The sequence below is a fragment of the Glycine soja genome, chromosome 11 (assembly GCF_004193775.1).
Source record: "Glycine soja cultivar W05 chromosome 11, ASM419377v2, whole genome shotgun sequence".
NCBI classification, from domain to species: domain Eukaryota; kingdom Viridiplantae; phylum Streptophyta; class Magnoliopsida; order Fabales; family Fabaceae; genus Glycine; species Glycine soja.
Window position 1 is genome coordinate 37016937 of NC_041012.1, and position 27970 is coordinate 37044906.

Below are 27970 nucleotides of genomic sequence, written 5' to 3' on the forward strand. Positions count from 1 at the left end.
ATAAGTCAGTTAAACATGTAAATACATAATAATTGTCTTATAAATTTGTTTAATTATTAATCATTAATAAATTAATTTTTTTAGCAATCTAATGTTAGTTTTATCAATTTTTAAAAGTTTAACCAATCTAATGTTGTTTAATTATTAATCATTAGCATTTTTTTTTATCATTCTAGATACTGAATACCTTTTTTATATCACTATAGAATAATATCACCAAATCAAATTTTTTGAAATTACTAAAACTAGTACAAAAAAAATTACACTACAAAAAAAATTAAATATAAAATTAACAATATTTAAATTTCAATTTAATAAATAAAATTTAAAACAAAGCAATTCATATGGTTCATAAGAATCAGTGATTCCGAATGAATCATACAGATTGTAAATCCATATCGAATTAGTTTTGTTAAGGCAGAACAAGTTGAGGTTTCCAAGAGTTGTTATGAGCATTATCAAGTTGTTGGTTGAGCTTGTTAAGAGGGTTGGATACAGACTAGGGTTGGATACAGACTGACTGACAGAGATCAGATTTATTAAATCTCATCTGTTACTATATATCAATGGATAAAATCATTGAAAAATATAAAATATCTTATGTGAAGAATATCTTTATTTGATTATTTTAAGATTGTTAATAATTTATTAAACAGAAAATATTTTCATTATTTAAAAAATAAAATAAAAATATTAATAAAAATAATTTTAATAAAAAAGTTATATATAAAAAAAAAAAGCCAAACTATTTTTGTTCTAGGTGTATTGTGAGAAAAGATGAGGAGAAAGGTGTAGTTTATGAAAAAAAACCTAAAAATAAAATAGTGCAAATTTCTCAACCGAAAGAATTGAACTATATAATCTAGCGATAGTTTCTTATACATGGCTCACTAATGAAAAAAAACATGCAAAAATTTCTCCTAAACCACACTGTAAAACTATACCTAAATTTGGACAATTGAAGCACAAAATGCACAAAACATTAACCCAACCGTCAACATATAGTTGAAGTGAGTTCCATAAAGGAGATTTTAAAGGGTCAACTAGGTTTATACAGCTAGTATGTTATATTCCATTCCTAGGTTTAATCTGAACAGTCCAACAAATCAAATATTAACCTTCAATCTTTAAAGTACAAGTCAAGTGACAAGATGACACAGTTTGTGATCCAATTTATCAATGGTCATTTTTTCTAGACTCACGTATAGACTCGCATATATAGACTCTTCTCGATAAAGAAGAAGACCGTCTAGCACATCCACATTTGTAGATGAGAGGAAAGTCTTGCTACTCTGAATTTGGATGTTATTGTTACACATCAATCTAATATTGTGAGAAAAGAAAACTTTATTGTTACACATCAATCAATCAATCCTTTATAGAAACATTTTTATACATAGAAACAATTTGAAGATACAAGCATTCAAAACCATGTTTCTAATGTAGGCAACAAAAATGTATAATCATTCAACAAAAATGTCTTGCAAAGTTATTAGTAACAAACAAATACACTACTGTCTTAACTAGCTAGGTGATTTGGGACGAAGTATTGGTGTTACTGAATCATTAAGACGTCCAACAAAAGTTGCAATCTTGGTACCGTTCCTAACACCGTGCCACTCAAAGGATTCTTGTTCATTCATCCACTCACCCCTGTGAACCATGAAAAAAGCCTCATCTTGGGGAAGACGGTGCGGGCTATTCCGTAACAACCGCCCCAGCTGTTGCCCTAACGCCGACACATTATCCACGGCATTCACCTGTAATGGATAACACTTTGGGCGACCGTTCGGCTTCAGATACACCGTCATCTTCCCAGACGACGCACTACTACTGCCACCACCGGCACCACCAGCCACCGGAACAGACGATTTCAAGTACACGTAGAAAATAGGATTCAACACGCTTTCAGGAATCGGTGAACATGGATACAACAGGATCCTTTCCACCGGCACACCTTGCATCTCTTCAAGCGCAACAATCTTCTCTTTCAGCTTCTGAAAGGTGTCGTTCACCTCCACTTCTATACGGATACGATTTCGCGACATAGGCAGTTTCACGTTCACCATCCGCTTCTCAGGACACGTTTTAGAGAATGCGTCGATCTCGTTATTCTCTAAAACCGCACAACAATCCTGCAGAACCTGATGGTCAAGCAATTCCACACCCGCTGAATGCGAGTGCAACGCGATCCTATCCACTGGCACACCTCGCATGTCTTCGCGCGCAACTATCTTCTCTTTCACCTTCAGAATGGTGTCTTCAAACTCCATTTCTACAGGGATGCGACCTTGGATATCAGGCATTTTTACATACAGCGTCACTCTCACAGCCGTCTCTGACGGCAGTGACGCCGCCGTCATTTCAGGCAGCGGTTCTTCAAACTCATTTCTACTACTGCCACCGGCCACCTCGAGAGTCGGTTTCAAGAACACGTCGATCTCGTTATTCTCTAAAACCGCACAACAATCCTGCAGAACCTGATGGTCAAGCAATTCCACACCCGCTGAATGCGACTGCAACGCGATCCTCTCCAATGGCACACCTCGCATGTCTTCGCGGGCAACTATCTTCTCTTTCACCTTCAGAACGGTGTCTTCAAACTCCATTTCTATAGGGATGCGATCTTGGATCTCATGCACTTTCACGTTCAACGTCACTCTCCCCGCCGTCTCTGACGGCGGTGACGCTTCCATCATGTCAGGCAGCGGTTCTTCAAACTCATTGCTATTTGACGGCACCAGCATATCCTCCGTTGATGATGACGGAAGCTGTTGCGGCATCTGTGGCATCGGCCTCAACTCCGTTAACGATGAAAACTCCGGTATATTTGGCATTCCATATCCAAACGGATCGTAAACGTGTGGTATTATATTGAGATGCAACGACGATGGAAACTCCGGCATCCCGAACGGACGTGTGTGCCATGGCGGTCTCAGCGTCGGTTGAGGCGGCGCAAGGTTTGCGTCATCAGGTGGGGCGACTAGGAGGCCAATGCGGGAGCCGCGATCGATTCCAGATGTCGAAACTTGGAGATCGTCTTGGAGGACTTCGCCATTGAAGAGGAAGGTTTGGTAGGAAATGGGTATGTTGTGAAGGGTTTGCACCTTCTCTTTGACATCGAGGACTGTGTCTAAGGGACCAACTTCAATAAAGAACGAGGGACCGACATCAATAAAGAACGAGTTCCCTCCCAGAATCTCAAGAATTACTTCCATCTTTTCTGAGGATTACACTCAGAAGAACAGTGCAAAAGGAGAAGGAAGAGAATCTGATAGAATGTTTCTAAGTTGTAACAGCTGATAGTAATTCTATCCTTATTTTTGGTTAAAAAAATTTATGCAAATGTTATATAAAAGAAAATTTAATTCAAACATATGAATCTTAACTATTTTCTTGAACAAAATACATTTAAGTAGTCTTTCATAGTAAAAAATTAAAAATGAAAGAAGATCAGGTTAATTTATTTTTATATATTCTTTTATTTTAAGTTACAAATTTGAGTCTTCTAGAGTATATATGATCTATCCTTTCCTATTTAGTCTTTTTCTAATAATAAAGAAATAAAAGATTATAGAAGATTAGGTTAATATGAAAGATACAGCATGCATACATGATACATACAAATAAGCTATCGAGTGGATGATTTAAATCTGAAATATATGATATGATTAGATTGATGCATTTACTGGATGATTTAAATCTGAAATATATGATATGATTAGATTGATGCATTTACTGGATGATTTAAATTTGAAATACATGATATGATTAGATTGATGCATTTAATAAATCATCATGAGAATTCAAAATACTACAGACCTAATTTGTAACTAATTGCTCCCTTTTTTTATACTTTACTGTTAATATCTACCAAAAAAACTTCTCAATCATTTTAAATTATCATTCTTTTATTTGTATAGTTGGTCTTTGTATCATTCTGTTAATAGTCACAATTTGCCATTTTTTTTAATCTCTAAACCATATTTCAAGATTTTTTTAATCTAAACTATATTTCAAGATTTTTTTAATTATAAAATTTAAACTGTTCGTTATATATTAAAAAGCATTCTTTTTATCGAAGTTTCAGAATCTAATTTTATAGTGAATGTTCCTTGTCTGAGTGAAAGTCTAGACCAAAAAAAAGGATTGGCATAACGTCCAAAACATAAACTTTGAAGGGCAAGCAACTTCGAGGGGGCTCACACGTGTTGAATTAATTTGTTTGGCAGTACCAATGAGAGGTTTCCACCAAATAATTATGTAATATATAACAATTTCTAATCTGATTGGAATTCATGCATGTTCAGTATACCATTAGATGAGGCTCCACACTAACATTTTCAAAATCACTGACGGTAGCATATAAAATAACCATGTAGTTCATTAATGACATCAAACACAACCTCCCAAAATGGCTTCTAGGACATAACACATGTTATTTGAAGGAATAATAATAATCCTACTCAGATAAAGTCGACTTCAGCTCCCCATTATTTCGCAGCTCCATCACAATATCATGACCACCAATCAGCTCACTTTTGTAGTAGAGTTGAGGATAGGTTGGCCAATTTGAGTATACCTTCAATCCCTGTCTCACTTCCTCATCAGTCAATATATCAAAGGACCCAAAATTCAAGCCCTCTTGTCGAAGGGCATCAGCAACTCTGGAACTAAAACCACATCTTGGTGCATCTGGGGTACCCTTCATGAACAGCATCACAGGGGACGAGGCAATCAAATTCTTCAGTCGATCTTGAATGGTCTCTGCAGGAAGAATCCCTTTCTCGTGTAAATTCTTCTTAAGTTCTCCGCTTTTTTGCATCTCCAACACAATATCTGATCCACCAATAAGCTCACCCTTGATATACAGTTGAGGATAACTGGACCAGTTTGAATAAACCTTAAGCCCTTGACGAACTTCTTCATCAGTAAGAATGTCAAAACTCTCAAAGGGAACATTTTCTTGCTGGAGAATTTCAACTACCTTCCTACTGAAACCACACTTAGGTTCATCTGGCTTTCCTTTCATAAACAGCATAACTGCACTTGAATTTACCAGGCTTTCCAGACGAGAGGATAAGGTTGTACTCAAATCAGTAGATTTTGAGATGCCACCTTTGCCGTTTCCAGATTCTTTCTCTTTTGCTTCATTAGTAGTATCAATTCCATGATCTTTAAAAACTTCCTTCAGTTCCCCACTCTCATGCATAGCAATTGCTATGTCACACCCACCAAGAAGTTCTCCTTTACAGTAAAGCTGAGGAAATGTGGGCCAATTGGAAAACTTCTTCAAGCCTTCACGAACCTCTGAGTCTGATAGGACATCAAAACTTCCAAACTTGACTCTCTCTTCGTTCAACACAACAACAACTTTCCTGCTAAATCCACATTTTGGCTCTTCAGGAGTTCCTTTCATGAAAAGCATGACAGGATTAGAGTCAACAAGCTGCTGAATTCTCTTTTTCAGAGGACCACTAAGCCCTGGTTGAACTTGATTTTTCTCCTTTGAAGAATCATTGTCTTTTGCTAATTCTTTCACCGTTTCAAGAACAGAAGCCCCTGCAGCCATCCCAAGACTGGCAGGAGATGCAGCTTCTCCAGGGTTAATTGAGCCTGCTACTTTAGCAACCTTATTGGCTAAGCTTGACGGATCAGCTCCCTCCAATGTATCAAAGGTCTTCCCATCCTGACAAAAAGGACTTAACTATTAAAATCAAGTAAAGAAGGAAACAACTAAGTACTAATAACTGATTTGTCAATCCCAAATGACAGATTGAATCAGCAAAGAGTATTATACAACAACAACAACAACAACAACGCCTTATCCCACTAGGTGGGGTCGGCTACATGGTGACATATAATGATTAAAAGGACATGAAAAAATTTCAAAACTGAGTCTTGATAATAAATTATATATTCAAATTCAGTTTAGTATTTACATGCAATTGTCTAAACTGGACACAGTGTTTCCTTAGACCAATGCAGAAAATGATCATGATGCACAACTATATTTCTTCAACATAAACAAACCTCTCTATCAAAAGAAATGTTTTGGGACATAACCCAAGAACAGCAAGAGGATGTAAGTGAAAGCAGTCTTGTACTTTCCCAACAAAAAAAGCCAAAAAGGTTTAGGCTAATCATCTATCATAGTACCTGCTGACCTCCATGCAGCTGAGATACTTGCCCTTAACAGTGAGTACAGAGTATAAACTAAGGACTAACTGAATGACAGTCCAGCTGTTCCCCTTTCATTTTATGAATTTTCTGGTTACAAGTGTTAAGTTGTCTGAGTTTAAATTCACTTAAGGGAGTCGCTCTAGCTAATCAAGACAGAATATAAAACCTATTTGTCCTAAAAATTAGCACCATATTAGGTTTCATACAAAAAATTCCACCTTTCTCAGAAAATACAATTCATTTTCGACACCGGTCAGGCTCCATTCTTCAGCTAGCATCAACCACATACCTTAGGAAATAGGACACTGGGCCAAATCATCATTAATAAGGAGGCAGGTTCAAAGTAATAGCTCTCACCCAAACCCAATGTAACTCAGCACAGCAACAAAACAAAACATCAACCAGATCATCAAGCACAAACTATAATACTCCACCGCTAAGAACCGTTCATCCAAACCAATCACTAAAACAGAACCATTGTCAATCCTAGTATCAAACTAAAATGAACCCCCCAACAAGCAAGAGAAGATATATTATTTTTTAAGAAACCCTGCATCAGGGAAACAGCAGAGCCTTAAACGCATCAAAACAAACAGCATCATAATAAGCCAATCAAATAGACTTTACAAATCAATTTGAAATCAACACTACATAAGCACTCAAAAATTACAGGGACAGCGGACACTAGATACCATAAATAACAATAACAACACACAAAGCAACTAGAACAACAAGAAACCATCGTAAAAGAAGGCGTGATAATTGATAACGATACCTTGCAGAAGGCAAAGAAAGGAACAGCGGAGACGGAGTAAGCCTCAGAAATCTCGGGTTGCTCTTCGGCCTCGACCTGCAGAACATGAAAAATATGTAAAAAAAAAATTAAAAAAAAAGGAAAGCGAAAGAAGAAAGGGTTTGAGAAAAGAAAGGGAACCCTTAAGAAGCGGGCGTTGGGGAAATCAGTGGAAAGGTGAGAGAAGAGTTGGTCCATGTGCTTGGAAGCTTCGCACCACGACGCCCAGAAGTGGAGGATAACCGGAGAGCCACTCGCCACCACCTCGTCGACCTCGCCCTTCGACTTCACGTCCCTCACTGATCCACCCATTTTGCTTCGCTTAGCTTCGATCACAAGAACAAACCCTAACCCCTTTTTCTGTCTCGGATCAACACAATGTCACACTGTATCCGCGTGTGTGTGTTTAAATGTGCACCTTTTGGGATTCTCGGACGCGTGGCTGCGTGATGGGTCTGGGAAAGGAATATCACACAATCCAAATTCATTGGATAATAAGCCCAGTCTATCAGGCCCAAGAAACTTTAGGGAGTTGTTATTCTCACTTCCGTATTATTATTTGCACGCATACTTTCGAAATACCCTTTTAATAGAAATACGTATCCATGTATAGATTATACAATATAATCATATTTGGGATGCCAAAATTGTTGCAAAAAAAATGCTACAATATAAGGATGCCAAAAATCTTGCAAAAAAAAACATATTTCACACTTATTAAGAAGATTAGTTAACTTTATTAAATTGTGTCATTTTTAATTAAAAAAATATTTTCCTTAAAATATTCTTTATTGGAATTTGATATCAAATATTTAAAAAAATTCTTGAGTCTTATTAACTAAAAGATATTTTAGTGATAGTCTCATTAAATAAGATATAAATAATTAAATAAAAGACTTTGTTTACTTATGTTTGAGATCGAAGGGAGTACAATTTTTGTTGTGCTTAGATTTTAAATGATCAATCAGTTATTACGAACCACAATGCCAAGTTCTAAATGATCAATAGAAGGTTTTAAACTTCAAGATAAGGTCTCCTCCACGCTGACATGGACAATACAACTCTCTTTGCTCATTTCGGACACAAGCTCCAAAATTAGTATATTTTTCCCTAATGTCAAACCAAGGGACCTGGTGTTTCTGTTGTCCCTTTTCAGGTTCTCCGTGTTGTCCCTTCACAACGACGTTGTTTTGAAATGACAACACGAGGACAGCCTGAAAAGGGATAGTAGAAAAGTCAATTTCCAAACCAAGCGCGCATCAACGTTACACTTGAGATACCCTTGATTCGGTGACAGCCAAATTCTCAAGAAAAATTTCACTTTGGCATTGGTCACTTCTACTTGAAATTTCTTTAGCTCTTTTCCAATCTTGATGGAATGAATCTGCTCTATTGCATAATCAGTGAACCAAAACAATTATATCTACCAAAGCCTTAAATCACAACAAAAACTAAGAAACACTTAATCAAAATCAGAATGTTGTTAAAATTCTTCAAACTTTATAATTCTTTTTAATGATTTTTTTATTCGTAAAATCAATGATAATAAATATCAAAAGATTTATAATAACTCATATACCATATTCAACCAATTAAGTTAGACTCTCTCAATTTTTCAATGATTTAACAATGAAAAATAAGGAGGCTGAGCAGTATAAAATAGTTGATAATAAATTAAAATAATACAAAAAACTATATATTTGGTTGACATATAATTAATAATCACTTAATCAGTTCATTCACAAGAAAAAAAATACTTAATTAGTTACTATAAAATTATATTACTGCAACCTAGAAAAAAAATATCCGTGGTCTAGAGTATATATGTATATTTTGAATACGATGAAATTATTATTTTAAAATTATATTAATATTATATTATTGATGTTTGTTGTGGTCGTGCTTTGTTTTATATATATATATATATATATATATATATATATACCAATGAGTCTAACAGGTTCAATATAACATTTATTTAAATGTTAAAAAAATGATATCACTTTTCTCCAAAGTGAGTTGCAAATATACAATATATAGATATATAGATATATAATTTAAATGTATCAACATGTTCTATATTTGTTACTGAAATCATTAAATTATTTTATTTTCATTAACTTTTTTTTATATAATTTAAGTTTAATAAAAAGTAAAACTCAAATTTTTAATTTTTAATTAAAATCATAAGATCGAACCAACATTCTTTTCCTTTATTAATACACAATAATACTATCACAATTATATATAGCACTATTTTGACAATTTTGTTTCATTTTTCAACATAGAAGTCTGCCTTTCGCACAATGGTATTTCATACTAGCACAAGATACCATGTCTGCCTTTTGCATACAACCAACCACTGAAGTCGTCGGATAAACGCGTAAACAAAAATAATACTAGTATATTACAGATTTTCATTCTATAGTAAATAAGATATATATTTCAAATTTACATTTTAATGATGTTTTGAAAAAACACAAGGCAATATTCAACTCTATTGCCTTGGACCTAAATTTGAACCTTCCAAAAGATAATATATTCAACACTGCATGAATAAACATGTATGTCTAGAACACAGGACAAAGTTGGATATGACACAGAAGCTATTGACACTTAAATTCCAACAATACTTACCCAACTGTATATTGTCTTATGTACATATATATCCTAGCTATCCATTAAATTTTTAAGCATTATAAATCCAACGGTTCAAAAGTCTGTGGAGACTTAATTATCTAGCTTACGCAACTAGACTCCGTCCTAGTATTATAAAGGTTTTAAGATTAGTTGGTTGCGTTTTTTCTGTATTAGTATGAAGACAAGTACAGCGATCTGCACGGCCGAATTTGCAGCAATGTTACGATCCCAATCACCTTGATCGGGAACATTTCGAAAACAGGTTTGGTGGACCTTTTTTTATTAAAACACATGTTATTAACGTGGGAAAAACTATGCAGATTCCTCGCAAATGTGAATCGAATAAAAGGAGTGTGGAGGTTCCTTGGCATTACATCAACTCTATTAGGATTCATCACCTTTGCAATCACTCCTCTTTTCAAGAAACTGTTACACATCACGGGTTTTGGGATCGCTATATTGTGCACTAGGTATCAGGGTCTGTTTAGTGATGCTTCTCACCCCACGATGGCGTGTGTCAAAAAGCAAGGTATTGGCAGTACACGTAGCTTTCTTGTTTTGATGCTTACGACTGTTTATTCTTTTATTGTGGACAAAATGGAAGGGGAGGGGAGGGGGGGAAATGTTGGACTTGATCTCTTCTGGAGCATTTTCGTTTATGTCTTTGAGCCTCGTCAAGATTAAATGGTCATGGATGGGATGTCTTAAATTTCTTCATGAGTTCCATATCACAAGAAATCAAATATTTTAAAGATTTATTTATATCTTTTATAAAAAAAATTAATTTATGTTAAGATTATCACAACAACAACTATAATCATTGTGATCTTCATCATAACCATCAATGTCACGATCAACATGATCTTCGTTGTTACTGTTGTCATTACCGTGTGATAACGATGGTGAAAGTAACATTGACGATAATAGTCATGGTACGTGATGGCGAATGACAACAATTGTGATGATGACCATAATAATTGTGTCAAAATCAGTCAAAAGCTGATGATAATAGGTTTAAGATATTTTAAAATGACATAAATTAAAATTTAAGATTTTTTTAATAAATTTTTTAAAGATTTTACAATTAAATAAAATTTAAATTTAAAATATTTTAATCTTAACATTTTATTTTAATTTAATGATTAAGATTTATTATTTTTATCCTCACTTATGATTATTTTCATGTGATGTGTTATATATATATATATATATATATATATATAAAGAGGGAGAGAGGAGGAATTAACTTATATTAATTCTTTTAGAATTATTTTTCATTCTCACTCTTCATTTCCTTGAATCTAATAATTATAATAAGTCATTAATCAGATATCAAGAAAAGAGAATGATAATGATGAAAAGAGTTATAATTTACATAAGTTTCTTCTTTATTTTTTTGTCTAAAGACTCGATTTCTTTTACCTAAAAAATTGATTTTTTTTTCACCTAAGCAATCATTTTTTTTGGCCTAAAAAGTAAAAGAAAATCAATTTTCCCCCTAAAAAATCAAATTTTTTAGGATGACAAAGCAACACCAAAGACAGAAATTTTAAGCTCACATGCCACAACTTGTATGTTAATTCTCCTCTTAATCGTTCCAACCAATTAATTCGGCAACATAATTTCCATCATCCATCATTTAAATCCGTCGTCGTTTAAATCAAACACAGCCTTAATTTTTTTCCTTTATTTATAATGGACTAGTGGTAAATTGATTTTTTTTAATATATACCCAAACTGAAGACATCAATTTGACTCTCATTATGCACAAAAGAAAAAGCAGCAAAAAAGCATAAAATCGGCTATAGCAAAGAGTGACATGAAAGAAACTCTAATCAAATTCATACAAGTAAAAAAGAGGTTATACAAGAACTGAGAAGGTGCAAGTGCAACACCATTTGTCTCGCTCAAGTACTACAAATTATCTATTTGATAAATTTTCACATCCATTAGCGAGATTCGAACTTACCTATAATTTGAACTCCATCTTTACCAACTAGCTAGATCAATAAGTTGAGGGTTCATGATCGTTTCTCACTAAACATCTTAGATATCCTCTCCGTAGCAACCAATGCCGAAACCCTACGACCCTTCTCCACCGCCGCCGCAACTTTCTCGTTGTACTTCTCCGTCCAATGTGACGCATTTGACACCTGAGGGAACAGTCTCCGCCGCACTGCCACAGTGCACTGCTCCGCCTTGGCCTCGTACCTCTCGTACAGCTCCTTCGCCACCGTCTCGCACTTAGCGTAAACGGCTCCGGCGATGCCCGAGACGGCTGTACAGCTGGGATGCGGGGTAGGCCGGTGCTCGACGGAGCTATCGGAGTTTCGGTCGGCGATGCGGACGAGCTCGTCGGGAACGAGGTGGAACTTGTCGTAGACGGGGCCGATGGCACTCTTGGCGGCTTCCTCGACGGCCCGGACGCCGGAGCGCTCCTTGGTGCAAGCGGCGGCGGTGGCGGCGCCACGCATGAGGAATTTAAGGGTGGTAACTTGCACCATTACGCTAATTAGTTTGTGCTTGCGGTTGTTGCCTTGTTCTCTGTCTCGCCCACCTGAAATATATAACCAAAAATCAAATGCATGCATGAGAATGGATATGAAATATTATTGAAGAAAAAAAGGAGGGAATTTGAGAGGAATGAACGAAATGAATAAGAATAATAGGTACGTGCCTAACGGTGAGTTTGATTAGGAGTACTGTGGATTGGCGATTTGGATCAATGTTTGATTAGGGAAATTTATAGATACTCCTAATTAAAGTCACGCCTATTTTGGCAATTAATGTTGACGTGAATGCATGCTAATTGGTATGTTGGCGACGACTCCAATGCCCACCACCGTCAAATATTATTCTTCTCTTCTATTTAAAGAGACAAATACGAGAAGATCGGCAAAATATAGACAGTGCAAGAATAGTGAATATCTTGGTGACGGAAACAGAAATATATTTGATGCATTTCAACTCCTAATTTAAGGGTAGGTTTCTTGCACATAGGAGGGGAGGATAGTAAAAAAAAAAAAAAAACCAGGATATCCATATTGATAGAGTTAAAGAACTAATTTTTTAAGATATTAAGATCCAAGGAGTTAAGTTCTTTCAACTTTTAAGATATTAAAATTCAATTTAAAGAGTTAAATTCTTTCAACTGATATTTTTTTATACAATTAGTCAGAAATTAAACTCATCATCACATATTTAATAAATAAAATTATTTATAAATCATGTAACATTGTATTGATGTAATTTTTTTTAAAATTTTTAAGTAAAAGAAGTTTGGCATATAATTAAGGATATAAATTAAATGATAAATTTTATATGTATAAGAATTTATCAGCATGCACATTTTTTTGTATGAATACATGAGTTAGATATAATAAGATATTATCGTAAAAGATATTATCATAAAATGCATCGATATCAACGTGTGTGTTAAAAAAATTCATACTAGCTAACAAAATTCATACGTGTATATTACATCTAATAAATACAATAATTAATGTTATATAAGGAAAACATGTTTATTTATATATTTCTGCATTAATCCTTAAAATTAATTATTATAAAATGATAATTGCATCCAAGAACTATGTATGACTCTAGAGAAGAATTAAAAATAAACAAACTTTCACACATTTCATTAGTAAACAAGATTTTAAATCAATGGATGCAATACATCAATAAAGCACCATATATTAGACGAATCTTGGAACAACTTACGACAGCATATTCTTGGAATGTCTAAGACATCATAATACTGATGAAACAAATTAAAAACATGCCTTCTGAACAGAAGAAAATCTGTTAAGAATGTTACCTTAAGTAAAAATCACTGAATTAAAACAGCAAAACTCATTACTTATCAAAGGTGTTTATGTACATATCAATTTAGTCATTTGATAGATCAGGTAAGGAAGAAGCACGATAACTACTCCCAAAAAGGGAGAGTTCAACCTGACATTATTTATTGCAACAGAGAGATAAGGCTTTGAAAAAATTGAGTATCATATAAGTGAGTAAAAGATTTACGAACCTAAATTTTAAAATTTTGAATTAAATTATGGTGTCGAATTTTCTTACGTGATTTCATTTGATGTAAATCTCTCCACTTTACTACTATTTCCCAACATACCATAATTCATTATATATAATGAGATTTTACATTTACAGACAAAGTAGTAATTACAGATAAATAAATAATGAGACGGTCTATGCCTGTAAAAAAAGGTCATTAATAATAATGTCTGGATCTGAAATTGCTTATAATTCAGCAGAATGTGCAAAATATCTAAGTGATGAAAACATGTGAACTTTTTAAAAAATCAGATCAGGTTCAAAAGCCTGTTATGGAAAGAAGAATAAGAATAATTTTTATAGGATGATCCAGTTATAAACATGATCAACAATAGGTTTTGAATTCAATGCTAAACTAGGTTTTTCCATGTTCAAAATTGTCTCTTTTAATTAATGCATGCTCAATCACTTTCTGAATGGAAAAGTATACCACTTCGTTTTCTTCCTGAAGTTTAATTATAATTATATCAGTTGAACATTTACATGGAAGTAAAGATCTAAACATCTTTATACGTACCTGCCTCTCCTAATGTGTGGAAGAAGAACTAGTTACAGCATTCTTTCTACTAGATGGAATAGCAACGATGTTACTTTTCTTTACACGGACTTTCACTAGTACTTTACCATACTGTACCATGATTGTTCCATCGTCGCCAGGCGCGATTCTACAACGGTAGCTAATTTACCCCCCCAATCCCTTCACATGGACTTGCTCTCCAATTTGTGGAGTATACGAAGCACGATCAGCTTCATTGATGGAAAACTATCAGCAGGAGTATGAGCTTTTACAATGGAGGCAATTGCAGATTCAGATTCTCTAATAAGAGAATTGAGTTGATACCAGAAATTCTGAGTCGCTTCTCAAATTTCTGTATCACAGTTTCCATCTGAGATTTTGCATGCTCTAGCTCGTGTTGAACCTGTTGTGTTTCCTTTGCCATAAGTTCCATCTCACGTTGATCAAGGTCTTCTGCCTCCCCTTGGATCTTTGCAATATTAGAAGAATAGAAAAAGCCAAAGAAAGAGGGAAAAGAGGAAAGAAATAAGCAACTCCAAATATGATGATATTCAATTAAAGTCTGCTGGCAAATGCTCAAGTATTCTTTTGCTGAACAAAAAATTTCCAGCAATAAAGGAAACATGATCATTTTGGAAAGAAAATTCTATGTACTTATTTTATATTATAATTGTGCATATAGTCAACCAGAAAGCTATATTCTAGAGGTAACTCCCTCAAAGATATTGAAATTAACATTTGTTGGCAATTCCCAACCAGAAAGCCATTTGCTGGCTATTCCCAAGGTACTAAATATTGTGTCAATCCACAAACTTGTATAAATCCCCATCACCTCTTTGATTTTCCAGTCAATTTACCAACGATTTACTTATTAAGGATGCAAAATTCATATGAACTTGGAAATGAACACTATTGTATTGATTGTAATACTACATTGACCAAGGAAAACAAACTATAATCAAGAAATAAAGATTCTCTTCCCAGCAAAACATCTAGATTCTAGATTGTACCTCATTGTGAACGCTCATAATTTCTGCATGAATGGATGCAGCCTTTTTAACCTGAGCCTTTAACCGATTTCTTTCCTCCTGTAATGATCGATAGAGCATTCCTCTCCGCTCTTGCTGTTGTTCTGGTTGAAACTTCTCTACCCATTTTTGTGCACGATCAATTATATTTCTATCAAAGCCAATAGATTGTGCTATGCTTAATGCATTTGAATCACCAGTACATCCCCAGAGGATTCTATAAGTTGGTTGTAACGTTTCAAGTGAAAATTCCATTGTTGCATTGTCAAAACGGGTATCCGTTTCCTTCATACTACTTAGATCAGCATAATGAGTGGTTACAACAGCTAAGTTAGCACGATCCTTCAAATATTGCAACACCTTCTGAAGGATCAGTTCCACCAACAATTTCATCAATGAGAACAAGTGATTGTGTTGAGGCCACTTCCAAAATCTTACAAATACGTGATATGTGCCTGCTAAAAGTTGAGAGATTTTGTTCAAGGGACTTCAATTTGGAGAGAGAAAAGGAATCAGAAACCAAATGAAACAATTACATGATGTTAACAAAAAGTCTTTTATTGTCCATAAAAAGTTCAAATGTTACCTGGTAATCTCCAATATCTGCAAGGATACGGTCAAACCAAAGAAGTTTTGGATTTTTCTTGGCAGGCAAATGCAACCCAGCCTTTCCAATTAATTAAGTTAATAAATCAATTATATTATAAAAAATTAATATTACTATATATTATAATAAAAAAAATTTAATGTATATTTAATACACCTATAAATTTAAATAATAAATTTTATGATAATTAATTTTGATTTAATAATTTATTTATTTATATATATAAATTATAAACAAAAATTATAAGTTTCATAAAAATTTATATTTAAACAAATTAATTATTAGATTAAAATTAATTGTTATAAAATTATATGTACATTAAATATATATTAAGAATTTTATTATTATATATAAAAATATTAATTATTTTATAATAGAATTGATTTATTAATTCAATTATTTTATAACAGAATTGATTTATTAACTCAATTGATAAAACATTATATTAATAAGGTATAAGTTACAGGTTCAATTCATGAATGGATCTAATTTTAAATTAGCTTACTCGTAATGAGCAAAAGTGAAATTTTACTTGGGTGTACAGGCAATTGTGCTGCTACACGTACCAATAGCTGTATGATTTTTTGGCCCTTAAATACTGGGTTTTTAAGTCCGACCCATTTAACCCCTCAATTAAACGGGTTTGACTGTAGTTACGCGAGAAACCGGCAACTGTCCTAATTTTTATTTTTATTTTTAAATAATTTTAGTGCTTTAATAATTAATAAAACTAAATGTAAAATGAAATTCATCTATCTATTTAACTGTAAAACTAAATGTTAAACTTGTCTGATCTCATTCTCAAATCTTGAAATACCACAAGACATTTGTACTCCATCTAATCTAATCCATCATCCATTCCCAAAGTCTTTCCTTTTTCTTCTTTCGTCAAAGTTTATTCCATTCCAATATTATTTTACATATAATTTTCAAATTCTTATTTTAGGCAAAATTATATAAAAAATAAATTCTATATATATATATTTAAAAGTCAACATTAACTGTTAATTTGTTTTTTTTTCTAGTATCTATTAGTTTAGTCTCAGTTGATATATTTTTATCAACCTTTGACTTTAAGGATCAATTTGAAAGATTTTTCAATATTTATATACTATTTAATATGATTCTATTACTTTAGGGATTATTTATATATTAATTGTTTATTCAGTTATTGAAAATTTGAAATTAAAATTCATTGCATCATGTTCATGTCTATTACTTTTTCGATAAAACTGTTCATGTCTATCACCCGTGGATTATTGTTAATCACTTAATCCAAATGAAATGTCCCATAAAACTCGGTAATGTCCCATAAAACTCGGTAATGTCCTAGGACAGGAAACCTCGTTGGATAACACGGGAAGTGACCAAACTACCCTTTTCGAATTACAACAAGGCTTTCTTTTCTGTCTCGTTCTCCTCTTTCTCTTTCTCTTTCTCTTTCAGGAACAACACAAACACAAGGATGATACCGCAACAGTGGGCTTCTCCATGTGGAAACCAATGCACCAATAAATACGCTGCCCTAACCAAAATCCCATGTAATGTAACCAAACCTCTTCAACATTTCTTCATTCTTTCTTTCTTTCTTTCTTTCTTTTTTTTTATAAAAAAATCATGAATGTTCAATTTGCCATATTCATGCTCTGGAATTGTGTTATCCTTTTCATTACCCATGAGGTCATGACGTTGTTTCTGGTCTATTTTCAATGTTTGGGTAGATTATATCTTGAATAATTCAAATTATTGTGATATATTATAATGAATAGTTAACTCAATGAAGCAATATTCCGGGCTCGTTGAAGACTCTTGTAGCAATTTTTATGGTTTATGATGTCGATGTTAGGTTATTTTGATGTTAATTGGTGTTGGGTATGCGCTAAAAATTCGATCTTTGCGTTCCTTTATGCACTCACATATCCTACTTGTTTTATTTTAGGGCGAGTATTCTGCAAAAAGGGTTGCGACTCAGATGGAGAGACATGGGAAGAATGTGAGATTACTTTGCATTTTCTTTTTAATAATTTTTCTTATGAATGGAATGTAGATAAGAAAAAATTGTTCAATCAAAATCTAGGCTTTATGAATTTCATTTTCTTGTATTTCTGCATCAATACTAGCATTATAGTTGCTCACTTTTTTTCCCCCTTTTGTGTCCTTAATAAACTATTTCAGAAATTTGCAAAAGTTGTTTTGTCTTGATTAGTTGAAAACAATAATTTCTTGAGAGAAAAAATTTATCTTTGACAATTGGGGAAAGTATTTGGAGTAAGGCTCCACTTTTTTAATTGTTAAACGGTAAGTCACTTCAGCAATAATGAAATTGAGCGAAATGGTTTTTATTATATTTTTAACAATTCAAGTCATAAGATTATGTTAGTTTTTGCTATTGAAGCAACAAAGACTGGATATATGAGGTCAAACATTGGCTTTGTAGATGGCAGAAGTAGTTGGTTTATCTCATATTTTAAGAAGAGAATTGCTAGCAACTTGGTTTATCTCAGTTTTGTTTCTGGCGTATTCTGAGAAAAAGAATGGAAAAAGTGTGATTGTATAAATTGTGCTTGCTTAGTGACAGACTTGATTTTGATTAACAAATGATAAGAGTATTGGTTAACCAGGTTTGGAGGACTGCAATCAAATATGCTACAAGGATCCCGTACTAAAGGACCAGCAGTGGAGTGCTTATATTGATCGTTCCCCTGGAGCTGCCAGTTATTCAGAGGTATCTTCTATCCTTGCCCATGTTCCTTTTACGTTCCATATTCGTGAATCGTGATTGCAACTTAGCTTATGATGTTTTCTAACAAATAATGGTTTCTCTCTTATAATATTTTTTATGTTTGGTTCTGCAATCTTAAAGGAAAGGTTTCTACATGTTGACTGTTATGTTATTGTCAGAGGAAAAGTATTTGAGTGAAAAGTTTTAGGTTTGATAAGAACTATTGGAACCAAGTATTGAACTGTTGCCTTTGGTTTTTGCTTGCCAATGAGTGAACTACAAGTTGATTGTGTATGGTGCTTAAATTGTTTTAATAGGATTAGTCAACTAATTTTCTTGGCAGCATCAGTAATCCGTTTTCAGCCCTGATATCTAGAGAATAATGGAAAGGAATGGCTTCTTTCTGGTCAATTGCGACATGCATGTGGTTTTTAATAGCTTAAGATTAATTATGGTATGGCTGCTATCTCTAGAAATTAGTAACGATTAATTGTTTTCCTGTACAGGAATGTTTTCATGCATGTGTATCTGGCTGCGGTTACAAGGTCAGTTTGATTTCAAGAACATAAATTTTGGTTAACTTGTCATATGCATTCCAGCTTCCCCCCTCCCTACACACACACACACAAAAAAAACAAAGGATTTTAGAATCTTTTTAACAAGGAGGGAGTGATGCTTTTTGAATTTGCTATGCTTGCTTCATGTCAGCAGGTTTTTCTAGCATATTTGTTTGAAAAAGGAAATAAAAGAAACCTCATAATTATTGTGATTTTTTAACTATTGTTTATGGAAACTGCTTATCAGGAAATTCAGTCTCAAATCAGTTTGATAACCTTCAATTAATTCTCTTGTTTATAATTTGAAAAATTAAATAGGAAAATGTATCCCCAAATTGATTTGTAATACCATCCAAGGTTTTAAATTATGGATTGCATCATGTGATTTGGGCACAGTATCTTGGTTGCAGACTTGCACTGACTGTCCAACTTCATGATAACATTTCTGCACCAAAATGAATTCTTTCAGTTTTCATGTTTCAACTAAAGCCTAGTTGGAATGATTAGTATAAAGTTTGATTTGTTTCTTTGTTCATGGTATTTTATACATTCCACATCTTACAGTAATTGAAAATTGAATGTGATTCATCATAAAGAAAACTAATTCTCTCTCTTTGCTATATCGATTAATTTGCATTGGAAATATTAGGATACAGGTGATCTTATAAATTTATTGCATCTATTTAAATCATACATATATCATCAATATTTCTCTGTTGCTTCGATGTGGTTTCCCATATACTAAGCTGTCACTATTGAATGACCAATTTATTTTAGTGAATCATGTTGCAGATGTACAACTTTCCTTCTCTCTGAATTGAATATCATCAAGAATCTACATAAGTCTGACAAATATATTCAAAAATTCACTTGTAATAACCCAATTACATATTTCGCATATTGCAGTTTGAGGTTAAATCAGAGGAAGCTGATAAAGTCAGTCCTAACAGGCAACTGAAGCCGGAGACCAAGCCGAAGCCACAACCAAAGCCAAAGCCACAACCTGTATGCCCCATTGACCCGCCAAGTGATATACCTGATACTTCTGCATAGTGAAAGACAAACATACATATTTGACAAAATTCCAAAATGTATACTTGATACTTTGTTGGCTATATGCTCAGGAATTTTTTTTGTTTCATTTTCTTTTTTACCTTGCAACTTGGTAATTGTTATCAGCATGGGTTACTTACATTTTGGGGGCAACACCATGAGTGGTGGTTGTGCCTTTTTTTGCCTTGAGATTTTGGAGGCATCGTGTTGCCTTTAAGCTGGGAGCACTGATAGTTGGATACTAAGAGTACAGGACTTACATGATTTTACTGAGGAAAGTTGATGTTCTAGGAATTTAAATTTGTGATTTTTTTATTTACCGTTATTACTTATAAATCTCGATCAAATCATGGTGAATGTCAGCAGTTAGATCACCACTCCCGTATCCACCGCCTGATCAAATGGATTTGGTGCCTCTCGACTAAATAACTGTTGTTTGTGGAAGACTTTTGACTTTTGACATCAGACTTACATTTTCAATCTTAAAGGATTTGTTTGATAGAATGGAAAGAAATGAAATTAAAGTGAATTAGGGCGAAAGTTTGAATTAAAATAAAGCATAAAATTGAAGGTCTAATTTTTTTTCAGTGTTTATTTATTTTATTTTTTTTGTTTCTCTTTTAACACCAACGAACTGGCCCTTAGTATTAGATTATAATTCCCCAATTTGATGACATTCTTCATTGTTGCTTTGTTATGAATTCTTGACAATTGCAATTTGAATAATACTCAGTATTGAATCACACACAATACTTCTTACTTCTTATTTAATGTTTACAACATCCTTTTTTTTTTGTTACAGCACAACATCCCTTATAGGAGATATTAATGTAATATTTTCAAACACTACAAAAAATTAGTGTTACACATAAGATGGTATTAATGAAATGTTTTCAAACATTAAAGAGGGTTAATGTAAGAATGACAAAAATAGTAACGTTAAATGTAATTCAAATAAAAAATTCGAAAGGTACAAGTGTAATTTGCTTTAAAATATATTATGTTGAATTAAAATAATTATAAAATATAATATCCGTTCATCTTCAATATATTATTATTGTATAGAAAACATTAACTTTACAAAAAAAAAAGGTATTTGGACATATATAGTTTATTTTATTATATGGATATAAAAATTTTAATTTAATTAATCAAATCATTTGAAATTTTATGCTTACAATATTTTGACTATACAAAGTTATAAATTTTAATTTTTAATTCTAAATAAAAAAAAGTTTCACAGCATTCAAGTAATAAAAGGATCCCCCTCCCAAAACCAAAAAAAAAAAGGAAGAATGTCAAAACTTACCTTGAAGGAAAATACATTTTTTTAAAAATTCTAAAAGGGAGGGGAAAAATGAGAAACAAAAAGTATGAGATGTGTGCCAATTATATGACCAAATCGCTTTCTCCATTGCTGTTTCCTTGTAAAGAAGCTCAAAATAAAAGCATTTTTTCCCAGGTTTCCCTTTGCATGTTGACAGGACCAGGATGACCAGGATGCATAAGATGATGTTGCCTTTGCTACTACTTTTGACGGCGCAAATAATCTCGTACATACTGATGTACCTCAGTCTTAACCACCATGTGCATCTTCTTTGAATCTTCCCACAACAAACCATTCCATTCTCTAGCACAGTCACAGGCTCCTTCAAACACATCCTGCCCACAAATGATACAAATAATAAGACACACACAAGGGCATATTCTCAAGACATGGACTCAAATTAATGATGCAGAGTTCCTTACTCTGGAAGGGAACTCATCGTAATAGTATGCATCTGTCATCTCAACTCTGTTTAGATCTGCTTCCCACAGCCTAATCTGTCACCATTACAATGCTACATAATCAGAAAATGAAAATAAACAGTACATAAGCAAGCGTGCATGCGTGCATGCAACCACACAATATTAAGATCAAAAACCTGTTCTGTGACATTTTCAGGCACAGATGGTATCCTCTCCGCAACACGAGGATGAGCATTTTGCTGAAGGAAAGTGATTATCTGCAACATCAACACATGTGGTTGTCTGTGTAAGATATTGTTCATAGTAAACTTTTAAAAATCAACTCAAACATGTTAGTATAAGCCTATATTTAAAGACTAAAGGTGTATTTGTTTTAATATTGGTAAGGCTCAAAGGGAAGTTGGATTTAATGATAATAGAGAGATGAAATGGAGTGAACGTGCATTGGAATGTGTTATAACTGTAAAAAAAAAAACACACTAACCTACAAAGATAGTAAAAAAATGCCAAAAGCTTTAGTGAGTACAAGCTTGTCAGGGTGAGGAGGTGAATAGCAGTAAGGAAATGCATCTATTCATCAATGTAGGTCATTCAAATGAAAGGTCTGTGGGTAGAAAGGATTGAGGTTGAGGCTGCTCCCACGTATGATATCTAAAATGGACTAGCATAACATATTCCTGTGTCAGAGCTACTTATGTAAAGGATTATTTTACAAAACTCAAATGGTAAAAACAACATTCAGGGGGCAAATAGACAAAGCTGATACAACTGGTATCCACAAATAGAAGAATTCACACAACAGTACACAGAGACGCAGAGAGAGAAAAAGGAACCAGCTATTATCTATTGATAACTGAAAATAGTGTCTCAGCACTCTCCTCTACAATGAGTTTCCCCAAAAAATACCTCTGCAATATCTACTGCACCACTATTTATAATAATTAACTCCTAGCTCCCTAACTCCTAGCTTCCTATTCCTTCTAGAATTCAGTTTAGTACTAGGCCCCTTATTCCTAGCAAAAGCATAGCAAGAAATAAATCATTACCATCTATCTGCAAAAACCAAGTATCATATTATAAAAGCAGATATTGCACACTAAAAATTTTATTTTCTAATACTTACCTGCTCTGCTGTAATGCCATTTTCAAAAGCACTATACAAGCTTTCTTTTGTAATAGCCCCAACAATAAGATTTGGAAGTTGATACTCTACCCTGTGTACACCACACGTACTGATACTAAGCAATAATATTTGGTTGAAATAGGTAGCTCAAAATTTAATAGCTAATTAGTGGATTCATTTAAAAATAGTGTCAGAAAGATTAAGGATATTCCAAAAATATTGTCCAGGAAGAACAACTTCTGATATCTATAAGTATTAAGTAGTTCCAAAACACAAATGGCAGGAAAAAAATGAGGAAAGACTAGAGGCTTTCTTTGACAAAAGTTGCAAAATATAACACTCTACAAAGTATTTGGTGGCATACCTTGAGAATAGCCGCAATATCTCACAATGTAATTTAGAAGTTGAGTAAGCATAAACTCTAAAATTTGTTTCCACAACCACAAATCCCTGAAAAAATTAAATAGTGACATTTTTCATTAATATTCACAAATTTGTACAGGAATTTTTATTTTATTTTTCAAAATAGGCATATTTATTGTTACAATAACAGAAGATAATTCATTCATTAAAGCCAACCAAAGGTTAATTGGCATGTTAAGCGATCATCAATCTGAGGTAGTAAGTGAAGATCAGTCAACAAAAGATTCTTGAACAAGAATCAACATATCTCATGTGTATTGTGTAATCCAGTAAAACTTGGAAACTCTAAAGAACACAAGTGTATGCAAACTTGGAATGATTGAGATGAAGCTGCTAAAACACCTAACCAACAACAGTAATATCTGCACCTATGAACAAGCAAAACAACTTGGCCATATTTATTGAAATAAATCACATTAATAGTAGTACTAAAAAACTATGGAGTATAACCCAAAAGGTCATCTAAACCATATACAAATACAGACACACATGCATAAACAGATACATTTTAAAGGAACATCTAAATCAGTTTTCAAAGTTTACCTTTTTTATTAAAGAGTAAATTTAATTAGAAGGAAAGAAGGAAATAGGACGAGAAGAATAAGCCATCCTATGTGAACAAGGCACAACGGAAAAAATGCAGCTGAAACAAACAAACAAAAACATTGATTTCATAGAGCCTTCACTACTGTGAAGGAGTTTTCCTAAAAGAAACCTCATCGTGAAACAAGGCCATGGTCTAAATTTTCTATCAAGATAAATACATTCTGAAACCAATAAGAAACCTGTTTTCTAGATGATGAATCAGCCAAGCTCATTGAAAGATTGGTTGCCAATTTTGTAGGTATAAACCAACTTCCTTTCCTGCCCTATAAAGTTGTCACAAAAAGAAGAAAGAAACAGAAGACAAATACTTATGAATAAATATACAATTAAAGTCATCATGAACCTTGTAACGTCTGAAAAAATAAGCATGGAAGTATAATAACCTGCTGAATTTTTACCAAACCAAGGTCTGCTAGGTCATTAATTATGGTCCTCTGAAAACTAGTCAATGTGTCAACACTATAAGCCTGATGCATTAAAAAAATTAAGTGTCAAAGTCACAATGAATTCCAATTACATGAAAAGGAAGAAACAGATTCAGTAATCATAGCTATAGAGAAAAAGTCACTAGAAAGCAAAGGTCTGATCAGTCAAACACTTATGCAAGTTAATGTAGAATACCACGATATTAGTTTTTATGCAACAAAATTCTCATCAAAGTTTTTATGCAACACTTGTGCAAGTTAACTAGAATGTCTTACCTCCCCAATGTCATGAAAACTAAGTTCCAGCATGAATGAGATAAGGTCAGCTGCATCAACACCTCTATCCTGCATCAAATTGGATGATGAAGAGCACTAGAAAACAAATGGAAAAAATATTATTTAAAAAAAAAGTTAGAGCTACCTCAGAATTAGAGATATATTCTCTGATGATGTACCAAAGCTGTGCATTTGTATCCATCAGCTGTAATTCACAAGGAACAATCTTTATATTTAGGAAAATGCATTATACATTAAATACAATTGGCTTATAAATACTTTGACACATACCAAAAACTGGAAACCACTTTCAGTTAATTTTGGAGCTTCTTTGTCTCTGTATTGGCACATGAGAAAATTATATCAAGTGTAAGATTTTCAATACCCAATTACCCACACACGCATATAAGCAACTGCTACAAATGAGAAGTACTACTGCCAAGGAACCAAAACCTGTAACTCAGGATACGCCGCTGGAAAACCTTCATCAGGGAAGAGCTAATATTCAAGGGCTTTTCAACCTGACTTGGGCTTATAAGTTGCAATAAGAAACACTGGTTCATTGCAAAAGAAAGTCACATAAAAGGCTTCATTTTAGTCAAAATTTAATCAAGGTGCTGTACATCAAATAACTAAAGTAACTTAGGTAAAATAATATTAAGAAATAAAATAAATAGATGTATAGTTTAAAAAAAAAATGAAATGAGAAGATCAAACATTGTACCTCCCATTGTTCTAGAGCATAAGCCTCAAGATTCTCTAAGGTTGGGAGCCTCACAGTAATATTAGAAGGCATTGATTCCCTTGGCAAAGTTCCACTGCCATATTTAATCACAAGGAAATATTACCAGCTAAAGCAAATATTACAGTCAACATTTTAATAATTTCATAACAATAATTGCTCTTCTTGAAAAATTCAGAATGGAAGAGTGACTCTGGTCATTTAATTTCATGGAGAGACCATCCTCTGCCTATATAGGCTAATTAACCCATCATACATAAATTAGAATAGTTTTATCACGGGACTCAACAATTTTGTACATCACTTCCTCAGCATAGCAGTGAGAGAACAGGACGAGCTAACAATTACCATGGTCCATGAACAGAAAAGGAAGAAAAATGATGTACTACTCACCCTTGTACTAAAAGTTTTTGGAGACTTCTCTGAAATGTTGGATTAACTTTGTAAGTCTTTTCATTCTTCCTGCCAGAAAGAGGAAAAACTTACTGAAGTAAATGGGATAAGGCGAGGCTCCAAAGTGGTAAAAGTGATGTTCTAGAACTATGGAAACTTAGCTAGATGCAAAGACACATAAAGAGAAGAAGAATATATACAATCCAGAGAAATGAACTACATATTGATAGCAGTTTCTCTTACTTGGAAAATGAAAAATAAAATGAAGTGAATAGAACTAAGTGATCAGTATTAAGTATTAAATGCCTTTTGTTAGGAAGTGATTGATAACTTTACACAAATGTGTTCTGAAAGAAACAAAGGAGAAAGCAAACAAATAGCATGCATGCCATGGAGCATGCAAATTAGATAAACACATATTTTCCATCGAACTACAACATGTCACAAATAAAAAGATTTTATCACAAAGACAATTAAACAAATTACAAGATGTAAAAAAGGTGTGCACTCTCCATACTAAGGGTTTGAATTTATCCAATTGTCATTTGATCAACTTGAACCATTCTGAAGCACAATTGTCTACTTTTCATTTTCACAGAAACATATAAAAAATACAAAATGTTTAATTAGAGAATAAATGTGTACCTGTCAACAGCTTCAAGGAAAACTCTCAATTGAACCAACCTATCAATGGCCACTCTGTGCTTTGAAACTCCACCCGGAAGCACCCATTCCTCCAACAATTTAGCTGCCACTGGCACATCAATATGCAGCATCTGTATGACATATTTCTTCGCAAGTGGCGGAAGAGACCTAATATTTTAAGATATATGTCTGTTAAAACCACTAAATAAATACTCAAAAACTAAATACCATTTCTCTACCCCACTTATCTCTGAACTTTTTTTTGGTCCTAGGTCGAGACTAATCCCCCACCCACTGTGTATGGCTGCCGCTGGCCATGGGAATTTTACACGTGATGGGAATGGGACACGGGTTCTCCCCCTAAAAGGATCCTTCTCACTCATGTGAACGCAATGGAGCCTTATACCATTGCACCAACCCTTTGGGTTACTTAACTCTGAACTTAGGTGAAAAGATAATCCATAATAGTAATTCCACTATAATGGCACCATCAAGTTATCAAGTTGAGAATCTTTTGTATTCCAAAAAAACAGAATTGCTAGTAACATGCCCTTTTGAACACATAATCTATCATAGGCTGAAATTTATAAGAAATCACAGAAATTTATGGGTCTCACTTCTTTTTTAATGAGTCACGTTCATGATTTTTGTAGTTTCTAATAAATTATAATTTAACCAACATAAAAAGTGTGTTAGAGAATTTATTGCTAGCACTCCTCTTCCAAAAAGGCCAAAAACTATTAAAACTTAACACCATATGAAGGGGAGGGTGAATGGGTAAGAATATGTTATACTGAGGCAAATTGAATAAGTTTGCAAACACAAGGAAACTTGAACAAACATAAATAGTCGAACTTGGACAATGACCTGAGAATAGCTTCACAGATGAATCCGTTTTCATAGAGCTTATCGAGCTTCATGGCGGGCATGGAAGCCACCATGTCCATGAAATTCTTGGCAATGATTCTAACCTCTGGCATTGTGATTCCGACACCACCACCACCACCTTTTTCTTTATCTTTAATTTGGATTCTGATTAAAGGGGTCTTTAGGAAGAGCTTAAACAACCGAATTAAAAGAAAAAGCGTGTGATTTTATGAAACCCCGTCATGAACCTCGAACGTTTCCGTGATTGTAGTACGAAAAGGGTCTCTCGCGGCGGTGATAATACGCACCGTTTTGGACTTGAAAGGATCACGTGAAGTTGGGGAGGGGTGGTGAAGACAAGAGATGAGATGAGAAGAGAAGAGATGAGTCACTACTTTAAGGGAGTTAGAGAAGCGGTCATAGGCGTTTGGCAGGCTCTGGTTCCAGAGGATTAGAGGACGAACACCATGGAGGAGATCAACATAATTTTTAGTAATTTTTTTTTTTTGGTACGTTTCTGAAATATCCATGATAATTAATTTTT

At 33.6% G+C, this 27970-nt stretch overlaps 4 protein-coding genes and 1 pseudogene across 5 annotated transcripts; 1 reads left to right on the forward strand and 4 right to left on the reverse strand.

The window, feature by feature from the left end:
• Positions 1-4211: 4211 nt before the first annotated feature.
• On the reverse strand, positions 4212-7374 carry LOC114375498 (monothiol glutaredoxin-S17). Its single transcript, XM_028333289.1, has 3 exons — positions 7118-7374; positions 6959-7033; positions 4212-5689 (listed from the first exon to the last, which is right to left on the reverse strand). The coding sequence occupies exons 1-3, from the start codon at positions 7286-7288 to the stop codon at positions 4463-4465; spliced, it is 1473 nt and encodes a 490-aa protein (XP_028189090.1). The 5' UTR covers positions 7289-7374; the 3' UTR covers positions 4212-4462.
• Positions 7375-11395: 4021 nt separating this feature from the next.
• LOC114374076 (stress-related protein-like) lies at positions 11396-12396 on the reverse strand. The gene is made up of 2 exons (XM_028331673.1): positions 12294-12396; positions 11396-12173 (listed from the first exon to the last, which is right to left on the reverse strand). The coding sequence occupies exon 2, from the start codon at positions 12118-12120 to the stop codon at positions 11638-11640; it is 483 nt and encodes a 160-aa protein (XP_028187474.1). The 5' UTR covers positions 12121-12173; positions 12294-12396; the 3' UTR covers positions 11396-11637.
• A 1823-nt stretch (positions 12397-14219) lies between these two features.
• LOC114373255 lies at positions 14220-15914 on the reverse strand (annotated as a pseudogene).
• A 1259-nt stretch (positions 15915-17173) lies between these two features.
• On the forward strand, positions 17174-20492 carry LOC114374718. The gene is made up of 5 exons (XM_028332387.1): positions 17174-17386; positions 17785-17838; positions 18467-18570; positions 19074-19112; positions 20031-20492. Exons 1-5 carry the CDS (start codon positions 17311-17313, stop codon positions 20175-20177), a joined length of 420 nt encoding a protein of 139 aa, XP_028188188.1. The 5' UTR covers positions 17174-17310; the 3' UTR covers positions 20178-20492.
• An 867-nt stretch (positions 20493-21359) lies between these two features.
• On the reverse strand, positions 21360-27928 carry LOC114373660 (general transcription and DNA repair factor IIH subunit TFB2-like). 2 transcript variants are annotated; one of them, XM_028331169.1, is made up of 15 exons: positions 27427-27928; positions 26560-26727; positions 25915-25983; positions 25504-25597; positions 25233-25333; positions 25071-25116; positions 24925-24984; positions 24780-24848; positions 24462-24545; positions 24258-24341; positions 23414-23499; positions 23050-23140; positions 22103-22183; positions 21927-22001; positions 21360-21839 (listed from the first exon to the last, which is right to left on the reverse strand). In XM_028331169.1, the coding sequence occupies exons 1-15, from the start codon at positions 27537-27539 to the stop codon at positions 21705-21707; spliced, it is 1356 nt and encodes a 451-aa protein (XP_028186970.1). In that variant the 5' UTR covers positions 27540-27928; the 3' UTR covers positions 21360-21704. The 2 variants fall into 2 exon arrangements, 1 of the variants encoding a protein (XP_028186970.1); XR_003658448.1 differs by lacking the exons at positions 21360-21839; positions 21927-22001 and adding an exon at positions 22411-22587.
• Between the last annotated feature and the right edge of the window lie 42 nt (positions 27929-27970).

Coding starts and splice junctions, on each gene's coding strand:
- LOC114374076 (XM_028331673.1), bottom strand. CDS start 12,120: ATGGTGCAAGTTACCACCCTTAAATTCCTCATGCGTGGCGCCGCCACC.
- LOC114373660 (XM_028331169.1), bottom strand. CDS start 27,539: ATGCCAGAGGTTAGAATCATTGCCAAGAATTTCATGGACATGGTGGCT. Junction 25,598..25,914: donor CAAAAACTTTTAGTACAAGG/GTGAGTAGTACA, acceptor TAAATATGGCAG/TGGAACTTTGCCAAGGGAAT. Junction 23,500..24,257: donor ATTCATCATCTAGAAAACAG/GTTTCTTATTGG, acceptor TAATTTTTTCAG/GGATTTGTGGTTGTGGAAAC.
- LOC114374718 (XM_028332387.1), top strand. CDS start 17,311: ATGATACCGCAACAGTGGGCTTCTCCATGTGGAAACCAATGCACCAAT. Junction 17,839..18,466: donor TGGAGAGACATGGGAAGAAT/GTGAGATTACTT, acceptor TTGGTTAACCAG/GTTTGGAGGACTGCAATCAA. Junction 18,571..19,073: donor GAGCTGCCAGTTATTCAGAG/GTATCTTCTATC, acceptor TTTCCTGTACAG/GAATGTTTTCATGCATGTGT.
- LOC114375498 (XM_028333289.1), bottom strand. CDS start 7,288: ATGGGTGGATCAGTGAGGGACGTGAAGTCGAAGGGCGAGGTCGACGAG. Junction 7,034..7,117: donor CCAACGCCCGCTTCTTAAGG/GTTCCCTTTCTT, acceptor CATGTTCTGCAG/GTCGAGGCCGAAGAGCAACC. Junction 5,690..6,958: donor CTTTCTTTGCCTTCTGCAAG/GTATCGTTATCA, acceptor CCTTTTTGTCAG/GATGGGAAGACCTTTGATAC.